Source organism: Aethalodelphis obliquidens, unplaced genomic scaffold (assembly GCF_003676395.1).
Source record: "Aethalodelphis obliquidens isolate GAN/ISIS:26980383/991018 unplaced genomic scaffold, ASM367639v1 scaffold8, whole genome shotgun sequence".
Lineage (NCBI taxonomy): Eukaryota > Metazoa > Chordata > Mammalia > Artiodactyla > Delphinidae > Aethalodelphis > Aethalodelphis obliquidens.
The window spans coordinates 60,823,003-60,833,057 of NW_020837952.1; the positions used below are offsets into that span (position 1 = coordinate 60,823,003).

General features: G+C 43.5%; 1 protein-coding gene across 2 annotated transcripts in view; it reads left to right on the plus strand.

The window, feature by feature from the left end:
* The window catches only part of ATXN10 (ataxin 10), a 154,543-nt gene that overhangs the window by 24,711 nt on the left and 119,777 nt on the right, over window positions 1-10,055 (plus strand). For both annotated transcript variants that reach the window (XM_027107964.1, XM_027107963.1), the window contains exon 3: window positions 2,156-2,238. In XM_027107964.1, the coding sequence (XP_026963765.1) occupies window positions 2,156-2,238 (83 nt within the window). The remainder of the gene's footprint in view (window positions 1-2,155; window positions 2,239-10,055) is intronic.

The window sequence follows — 10,055 nt, forward strand, 5'->3', positions numbered from 1 at the left end:
CTTCCCTTCCTCAGAGGCAGGAGGTTGGGGTTGAAGGTTCCAGCTGTCTGATCTTAGCGCTGGTCCCTCTGGCAGCCACCTCCCATCCTGCAGGCCCAGGAAGAGTCCCCTCTTTAGCATAAGCTCAGGTATGGTTGAAAGGGGCTTGTTACGAATAACAAAAGGCCTTCCTCTCACACAGGAACTTCCAAGGGTTTTAGGAGCTCTGTGCCAGAAACTGGATCAAATATAAATTGATTACATCACATCTCTTTGCCATGTAAGGTAATATATTCAGTTTCCAGAGTTTAGTATGTGGACATCTTTAGGGGGCCATTATTTTGCCTAGCGCAGTCTACCCTTTGGCCCCTAAAGATTCATGTCTGTCCTATTTGCAAAATACATTCATCTCGTCTCAAGGTCCCCCACATTCTCGACCCGTTCAGCATCAACTCAAGCCCCAAGTCTCATCTAAGTCTCATTAGCTAAAAAGTCCCAAATCTTAGCACCTAAATTACATCTGGGTGAGACTCTGGATGTGATTCATCCTGAAGCAAAATTCCTCTTTATCTTTATCTCAAAACTAGACACGACGTTGTCTGCTCCCAAAATACAGTGGTACGACAGGCCTAGGGTAACAGCTTTAGACATGACCCTCTAAAAGAGGAGGAAATTGAGGTAAAAGGGAGTCACTGGTCCCAAGCAATTTCAGAATCCAGTTGGGCAAACTCAGGTTTTGAGGCCTGGGAATGATCCTCTGTGGCTTGGGGCTCTGCCCTTAGTCCTACCCTCAGAGTCATCCTTCCTTTTTCTCAAAGGGTAAGAGTCATACATGTTTTCAGCTGAGTAACTTTATCAGCCTCTTTCCTGCCTGTGGGATTTTGGGAGTTTAACAGCCTTCTTTCATTTCATCCTTTCTCTGTGCATTTCATCCAGGTTGGCAGAGTTTCTACTGGTATAACATTCTCAAAAACCTTGTGGGTCTCACGTGTATGTCACGGGGAGTTATATACCATTAAGCAATCTAGGGTCTGCCATAGAGCTTTCTTAGATAACCCCACCTCTATTCCTGATTTCTGCTGAGATCACTGAGGGGAATGAGTAACACTCCTAGTCTCTTTAAAGAGCCCTCTGTGTAACTGAACACCAACCTTTTGGTTCTTCCAAGACATTAGCAAAAGGTCATCCAGCCACATCCTTGGCTTTCTCTCCAGAGCACAGTTTCCTCACAGTGAATAGTCTAGTTTTAGCGTCTTTTGCAATCCGGATAGACTGAGAATTTCCCAAATCATACCTGGTTCCCTTTTAGTCTCCTCTGTCTCTCGCCTCTCGCATTTTACCATACACACCAAGAGGAAGTCAGGCCACGCCTTCAACGTGTTGCTTGGAAATCTGCTCAGCTAAATACCCAGGTTCATCGTTCTGCTCAGCTCTTGCCGCTGGAGAAAAAGGATTCTTCCGCCCAGTCTCCAGTAACGAGTTCCTCATTTTCTTCTGAGATCTCACCAGCAGTGCCTTCAGTGTCCACGTTTCTATTCAAGGCATCTAGGCCTTTTCTGTCACGCTTCTCAAAATTCTTCCAGCCTCTGCCCATTGCCAGATCCCAGAGCCACGTCCACGTATCTGTGTGTTACAGCAGCACCCCATTTCTCCTACCCACAGTACTGTCTTGTTGCTACTTGACAAATGACTAAAAACGTAGTGGCTTAAAATAACACATTTATTATCTTACAGTTCTGAAATTCAGAAGTCCACAGTGGGCCAACATGGCTGAACCCCTTTTGGAGGCTCTAGGGGAGAATCATTTTCCTTGCCTTTTCCAGCTTGTAGAGGCTGCCTGCACTCCTTGGCTCATGGCTGCCCTCCCTGACCCTCTAGTATTCCTCTTACAAGGACCCGTGTGACACATTGGGCCCGCCTGGTTAATAATCCAGGATAGTCCTTTCATCTCAAGGTCCTTAATTTATTCACGACTGTAAAAGTCCCCTTTGCCATGTAAGGTAACATATTCACAGGTTTTGGGTATTAAGATGTGGATACCTTGGAGGGCCATTATTCTGCCCACTACAGGAACTGTTAACCGGTAGTCTCCGCATTCATTGTGGATCATAATTTGAAGTGCAGGTTTAAGAAAAAGAGTGTGTCTAACTTTGTCCTTTTTAAAAACCTTATACAGGAACTTGGATACAATTGGTGTTGCTGTTGATTTGATTCTTCTTTTTCGTGAACTTCGAGTGGAACAGGAATCCCTGTTGACAGGTAATTTGCAGTATGATTCATGGATTACTTATATCTTTGAAAAGGATTTAAATACCAGTACTCTGAGTATTACATCATTCATTAAAGCAGATGGTTCTGTATTTCATGATACAGAGAAACTTCATTAGTGATATTAAAGAATCATCATAGAAGAAAGTTGTAGTGACTTCCAATTTTCTCCCTCTGTTGTGGGCTAAATTGTGTGTGTTCCACCCACCCCGCCTCCCCCAATTCATATGTTGAAGTCCTAACCCCTAGTATACTTCAGAATGTGATTATATTTGGAGACAGGGCCTTTAAAGAGATAATTAAGGTAAAATGAGGTCATACGGGTAGACCCTAATCGAGTGTCACTGGTGTCCTTATAAGAAGAGATGAGGACACAGGTGCAGAGGGACAACCATGTGAAGACACAGGGAGAAGACGACCACCTGCAAACCAAGGAGGGAGGCCTCAGAAGCAGTCAGTCCTGCCGACGCCTTGACCTCAGACTTCTAGCTTCAAAACAGAAAACACATTTTTCTTGTTTAAGGCACCCAGTCTGTGGTACTTCGTTATGGCAGCCCTAGCAAAGTGTTACTGTGTCTTTTAATATGTGTCGATGTGGCAGGCCCTATTCTCGGTGTTGCATGTGATCTGAACAGGGACCAAAGCAGTCAAAAATCTCTGTCCTCAGATGTGTACGTTCCAGTGAGGGGAGCCTTGTATTAAGTATATTAAATAAGGCAAATATACAGCATGACACAGAGGGAAGTTAGCTCTGAGTGTTAATAGCTGTTGGTATGGGATTAAGAGAAAAGCCGAGCTCCTTAATTTGAAGACCAGGCAGCTTTTCCAGACTTTTTGGAATGTTTTTGGTTCTTGAACTACTTGCATCAACACTTCTTTGGACAGAGGTTATTATCATACCATTATATTTAAAAATAAAAACATATAATTTTAACAGGTGATCTCTTTATCCAAGGAATTGAAATACTTGTGGGTAAACCTAAGTCATTTAATAGAACATCTCAATGTAAATATCCAGCTTATAAAATGTACTAGATTGGAGGTTAAAAGAAATTTTTTTAGTGCTAATTCAATGAATAGTTACTTCAAATGAGAGCTCTCCAGCTGTATTTAAAATGTTGACTTATATACAATTCTTAATGCCTATACTTACTGTATAAAGTGAAGCATGCGTATCTGAATGTTAGTGGGGAGGCTGCTTTGAGAAGGTAGAGAGAGAATTTGAGCTGATCGTCTTTCTTCAGAGGCATAGAGACCGAGGCCCACAGTGAAACAGGCTAACTGAACTGTCAGAGGTACCACCCAGCTTAGTTTAGTTCTCATTCTACTCTGTGATTTCTTAGTGTTTTCATTTAAAACTCATTTGTTAAAATTCCTGTGTCTTTCTATTTGATTTAGGATTCTTCCTCTGGGACATTGTAATTATTTTTTGAACTAATTAAATTATCTAAGAATTGGCACACAAAGTGTTGGCTCTAAGTTTTTTGGAACAGCAATAATTTCTTTAGTATTCTCAATTTGGTAGGGTGTAGCATTAGGTTGTAAAGTGTTTTAAAATGTTGTATATTTAAAAGTATTCTTGTAGCTCCATTTTGTGATAAAACAGAAGCCTCAGTGCTCACATTGGGGGTTAAAAACCAGCAGTAAAATACAGATTTCACTCTCTTGTATGGAAAAGCAGTTATTTTTGAAGTCTGACTGTGGTATGATAATTCAGAAAGAGAGTTCAGAATGTACTACGTTTTATAATTGCTGGAAAAAACACCGATGTGGTGGGTAGTGTGTCACTGACAGAGCTGAGGAACTAGGGTGGTCAGGAGTAGGTTTCTCTGGTAATGGTGGATTCCTAAATAAGACACCAGAGGAAGCACTGCACAAACGCTGTGAGTAAATAACTGTCAGAGCGGAGCCAGCCCTCCTCCACCTGTGCATAGAATCCCATCCCCACTCGCCCACTCAGAAACTCTTCCCCTGAAAGTGTCCCCTTTCTCTCCGGCATCATCCCTTTCCCCTCTTTACTCTGTCATTTCACCAGCGTATAATGTGCTCTCCTGTTTTCCACTTAAAAGTGTCTTCCCTTGACTCTGTGTCCCGCTCGGTCCAGTATCCCTTGTCTTTATCCCACAGCTGCTACAGAAGATTGGTTACTTGGTGTTTACAAAATGTGATGAAAGATTATTTCATCCTTTCTTCTCAGGATTAATTTTCTCTTCACTGAAGCGAATAGATGATCTAGCAAAAAAACCAAAGGAGCACATTTCTGAAACTTTTCATGAACTGGTTTGCCATTGATGAATAAATCAGTTGTTTGGTTGGCGGCTTGGCTGTTCATTGATATCGACCAGTCAGAGGGCGTAGATCTTCATAGACCTGTTTTATGTTAGGTATATTAAGAGTTGTTCACAATTTATGTAGTTGCAGTTATATCAGTTAATACATTTTTTATTGTTACGAGATTCACATCACATAAAATTAACCACTTTGAAGTGAACAATCGAGTAGCATTTAGTGCATTCACAGTATTGTACAGCCACCACCTCTGTCTAACTGGAAACATTCTCATCACCCCAAAAGGGAACCCTGTACCCACTGAGCAGTTGCTTTCCATTTCCCAGTTCCCTGAGCCCCTGGCATCCACCATTCTGCCTTCTGTCTCTATGGATTGCCTGTTCTGGCTTTTTCACATAAATGGAATCATAGAATTTTGTGACCTTTTTTGTCTGACTTCTTTCAGTTAGCATAATGTTTTTTGAGGTTCATCCACATTGTATATGTATCAGTGCTTCATTTCTTTTTGTGACTGAATAATATTCCATTGTATGCATAGAATACATGTTTTGTGTATCCGTTCATTCATTGATGGGCATTTGGGTTGTTTCCACCATGTGGCTCTTGTGCCACTGTTTGACTGTTAGAATAGTGCTGCTCTGAACATGTGTGTACATATATTTATTTGAGGACCTGTTTTCAGTTGTTTTGCGTGTATACCTAGGAGTGGAATTGGTGTGTCAATTTTATATTTAAATTTTTAAGAAACTGCCAGACTTTTCCATAGCAGCTGCTTTATATTTTCACCAACAGTGTACAAGGTTCCAGTTTCTCCACGTCCTTGCTGACATTTGTTTTCCTTTTTTTGGAGTATAGTTATCCTGGTGGGTGTGAAGTGGTATCTCATCGTGGTTTTGATTTGCATTTCCCTAATGACGAATGACGTTGAACATCTTCTCATGTGCCTTTTGGTTATTTGTAAATCTTCTTTGGGGAAATGTCTATTGAAGTCCTTTGCCCAGTTTTTTTTTTTTTTTAAGATTTTTTTGACGTGGACCATTTTTAAAGTCTTTATTGAATTTGTTATAATATTGCTTCTGTTTTGTGTTTTGGTTTTTTGGCCGTGAGGCATGTGGGATCTTAGCTCCCTGACCAGGGATCGAACCCGCACCTCCTGCATTGGAAGTGTGGAGTCTTAACCACTGGACTGCCGGGGAAGTGCCCTTTGCCCAGTTTTTTTTTTTTTTTTTTTTTTGGCGGTACGCGGGCCTCTCACTGCTGTGGCCTCTCCCGTTGCGGAGCGCAGGCTCAGCGGCCATGGCTTACGGGCCCAGCCGCTCCGCAGCGCGTGGGATCTTCCCGGACCGGGGCACGAACCCGTGTCCCCTGCATCGGCAGGTGGACTCTCAACCACTGTGCCACCAGGGAAGCCCCCCCTTTGCCCAGTTTTTAATTGGGCTTTTAAATTTTGTTGTCAAGTTGTGAGAGTTATTTATGTATTGTGGATACTAGGAATTATGTTGAATCTGAAGATCCACTTGGGGAGAACTGCCATCTTAATGATATTGAGTCTTCCGGTCCATGAATAGGGAACATCTCTCCATTTATCTGGGTCTTCTTTTTCAATTGTATCAGTTTCAAGTAGATGGCTTGCGTCTGTTGACAGAGTTGGAAGGACATTACTGAGGCAAAAAGGGAAAGTGGAAGTGATACTTCTCACTACCTTCTTGAAAAAGGCAGCCAGTGATATTACTGAATTTTATTTGGAATTCAAGAATGCAACTTTGTTTCAACAATGAAGCTTAAACAAATTTTATAGTATGTTAGTTCAAACCTAATAACAAATCTTTTCAAAAGCGTTCTTGTTCCTTGATACAGTGCCTGTACTATCTTTTGACTTTCTCTGTGAGGACCTTACTCTTTGTAGATTTTTAGCAGGGTATCTGTGCCAGTTTTTTGTTACCGCTCTTGAGGTAAGAACTATAATTACGTTGTCAAAATAATATTTAGAGTATTATTTTCAGAGAATAATTGCAGTGGTGTGACGAATATATTATGCTCATCAAATTATATGTAAACATAAGCATGAGTTATTTTAATTGAGTTATTGGTGTTGTTTTTGGCCTTTGTTCTTTTCTAATCTGTAAAAATAATGTTGGGCTTTTTGAGGGGCTTTGTAACATTTGCAGTATTTACATAAAGATCACTTGATAAGCTGTTTGGTAAAAGTAAACTGTCATTTGTACTTTGTCTGGAGTTTTCTTTTCTTGTTTCTAGGACGTCTTTAAACCTTTTCCTTCCCAGAATTATGTTCTGATTCAGAGTGCTAATTTTTAGTTGCCTGATGAATTGTTGGGTTGTTTGGCTTTCAGACCGACTTATATTGTTGGCTTTTTTGGTGTGTTAAATTAAATCTTACAAGGATTTCCGTGTTAATACTCTAAAATACTCAGCAGAAATAGAAATGTCATTTTACACTACGACTTAAGATGAAAATGAAGGTATTATTTTTTATTATGAACATTTTATATAATTTCATTATAGAGTGATTTTTAAAAATGAAAAGAAAAATAATCATTGTATATGCCGGCTACATTAGGCAAACACTTGACTTTTTTCTAGTCATCCTTCAGTATTTGTGTGTATGGCTGTGAATGTGTATCGCAGTTTGTATCCTGCTTTAGTTTAGATTATAATGTGAATTCAGTTTTGAGGTTCTTGGTTCAGCATTTTGTCTTCAGAGTTTTTTATCTCAGTGTTTTGCTTTTTGGCCACAATTTCGCAACTCTTCTTTGAGCAGCCAGTTGTCGAGTTACTATGAATAAGTGAATAGCACAGGCACATTACACGCCTCAACCTTTTTCATCTTTACAGCTGCTCTGCCTTTGAGCTATTGGAGCAGCAGCGACAGGCTTTGAAGGGAAGGCCTGGGTTCCGGAAAAGTCTGAGGACAGAGGACCCGAGCTCCGGGCCTGGGTCCCTCCCTCCTAGCAAAGCAGGGATCTAGGAGGTTGAAGGTCTTTGGAAGTCCTCTTGCCCTTAAAAACATCTCCTGGTTGCTGCTTGGCCGGGATTTCCGTTAATAGAGCAGGATCTTTCATTTCATCTCAGACTCTCCTGTGGCTCCTTTCCTTGATGAGCTGACTCCTGTTGCTGAGGGAGAGCCACTGCTTGTTTTTGCCTGTCTTGCTTCTGCCACTTGCAGGCTTCATGCCCCAGGCCAGTTACCTGACCTTCTGAGCTTTGGTTACTCTTTGCAAGAGGGGGATAATATTAACCCCGACCCCATACGGCTGTCGCGGGGGTTAGATGACATCTTACAGTTAGAACACAGTGTCTATCTAGCACCTAGTGAACACTCAGCACATACTAGTTATCACTTATTGTTACCTCATTCCTTGGTTCTTGGTGCTTTATTCATGCTGGTCTTTTGTTCCTCAGAAGTGTCTCGCTCTCTCTCCACTCAGGGTCTCATCACATGCTACTCTGTCTGTATGCACTGTCCTGGCCCCAAAGTAACCACTTTGAAAACAGCGAACAGTCGGGTGCAGGCGCTGATCCCTCAGCGTGGGTGCCAGGCAGGGGTAGCTGGGGCCTGGCACGGAGGGCTGGGACTGAGGCTTGTCGGGCGCTGGCTTTTAGTTGTGTGACCTGAGGAGGGGGCTGGGCCAGGGGTGGGCGTGCAGGGATTCTCGGTAGCGTCTGTTCACTGCAAAGTGCACAAGTATTTTAAGTATTTACTTACCAGCATCGCATACCCGTGAGAACTGGCTTACTGATCGCACTCTTCTCTTGGTGTGTGGGGTCTGGGGCCCTCTCCTGCTGCTGACTTGGGTGACGTGATAAAGATATCTGCCTACTGTGACAATTAAATAAGAACTTGTATAAAATAAAGCACTTGGAACCATACATGTCGCGTTAGTGATTGTCTAATGTTGGGTGTCGTTCTGGTTACGGGGCTGTTGTTACTCGGCTTTGAGCTTAGCCCTCTGTGCTCTGTTTCGTGGTGCAGGGGCTGGGAGTCCAGAAACACATTTCTCCTCCGCTTTCAGTGAGGTTTAGCCAATGAAGGATCTAGTGGGGACCAGGAGGCAGGGGGGGAAAGGGTGACTTGCCCCCTTCTCGGGTCTCCCCTGGATGGTTCCCATTCCAGCTTCCTTCCCACTCGGAAAGCCTCCTAGTATTTCCTAGAGACACCACTGTTAGCTGGCCTGGGCCCTTCTTCCACGTGCCAGAGGTGCCAGCGGTAGCCTGGGCAGCCCCTTCCACAGAGGCCCAGGTTCCAGCTCTGCAGAGCCCCTCCAGGCTTCTGGGTTCTCACAACCTTACCCTCTTCCCTTTGTGCCTCCAGTTTGAAGGGTGGTAGGTGGTGGTTTCCTGTAGCCTTAATCTCTGTGTTACCTCAGTGTTGCCTTTTTAGTTGAACCAATTCCATATATTAAATTTTCTTTGTTAAAGAACAGTTTGGTTTCTGTCTGTCTGACTTGGTCCCGACTGATTGAACTGTTCTTGTTTTCTAAGGCTTGTGCTTGATGCCATCTTCTCTCGCTTCCCCTGGGGCCCTCTTTCCCTTCCTCACAACTTCCCTCCCTCCCTCCCTCCCTTCCTTCTCTCCATCTGCTCTGCCAGCTCGGGTACAACCAGGAGACACAAACCGCACTGCAATTTGAACAGGGAAAATTTTAAATAAAGAATTACTAACTATAACAAAGGCTTGAAATAACAGGGGATTGACTACTAAGGAGTAAAGAGAATGCCAAAGAACACAGGAATTGCAGATATAAGGAGCAGCCAGTGCCCCCAGGGCTAAGATGAGTGTCCAGGGAAGAGGCTCCCCTCCCCCTAGGCCTGAGATGCAGGCCTGCTTGGAGAGGGCACGGCTGTGGCTCACTGGGTGGTGGTGAAGTCGCCGAGGGGTGGTGTTGGTAGAACTTGATGGAAATCCACCCTCTGGGGTGCAGGGGGGAGTCGTCCACAGAAATCTTCCATGACTTGAAACTGGCTTCGAAGCATCCTGAGGAAGTTTCTAGCTCCTGGACACTGCTGGTTGGTCCTGCTGTGCGAGAGCTCCTCACTGGAGAAGCTGCAGGAGATGAACGCCAGAGAAACAGGAGAAGCATGGCCAGAGGACTACCCAGAACCAGGAAGAGAAAAACTCCGCTCCCTCCAGCCCTCCAGTGCCCCTCCAGCGCCTCTACCCACGAGGCTGTACGTGCCAGCTGACAAAGGAGACCTTCAAAGGCCCACCTTTATGTTTGCAGAGCAGGCAGCGAAGCTAAGAAGCAGTGATTGATAACTGGTGCTCAGTCAAGAGAAATTTAAATGCGGTCTGTTCACAGATGCAAAGAACTTGAGAGAACCTTTAGTTCCTAATGCATTACATTCTCACAAACACTTTGTTATTTTCTAATTTTTGCCAGTGCGGTGGTTGTGTAGTACAATCTTGTGGTTTTCCCGTGGGTTTGAGTGCTTTTTCTTTTGTGTGTGTGTGTGTGTGTGTGTGTGTGTGTGTGTGTGTGTGTGTGTGTGTGTGTGTGTGT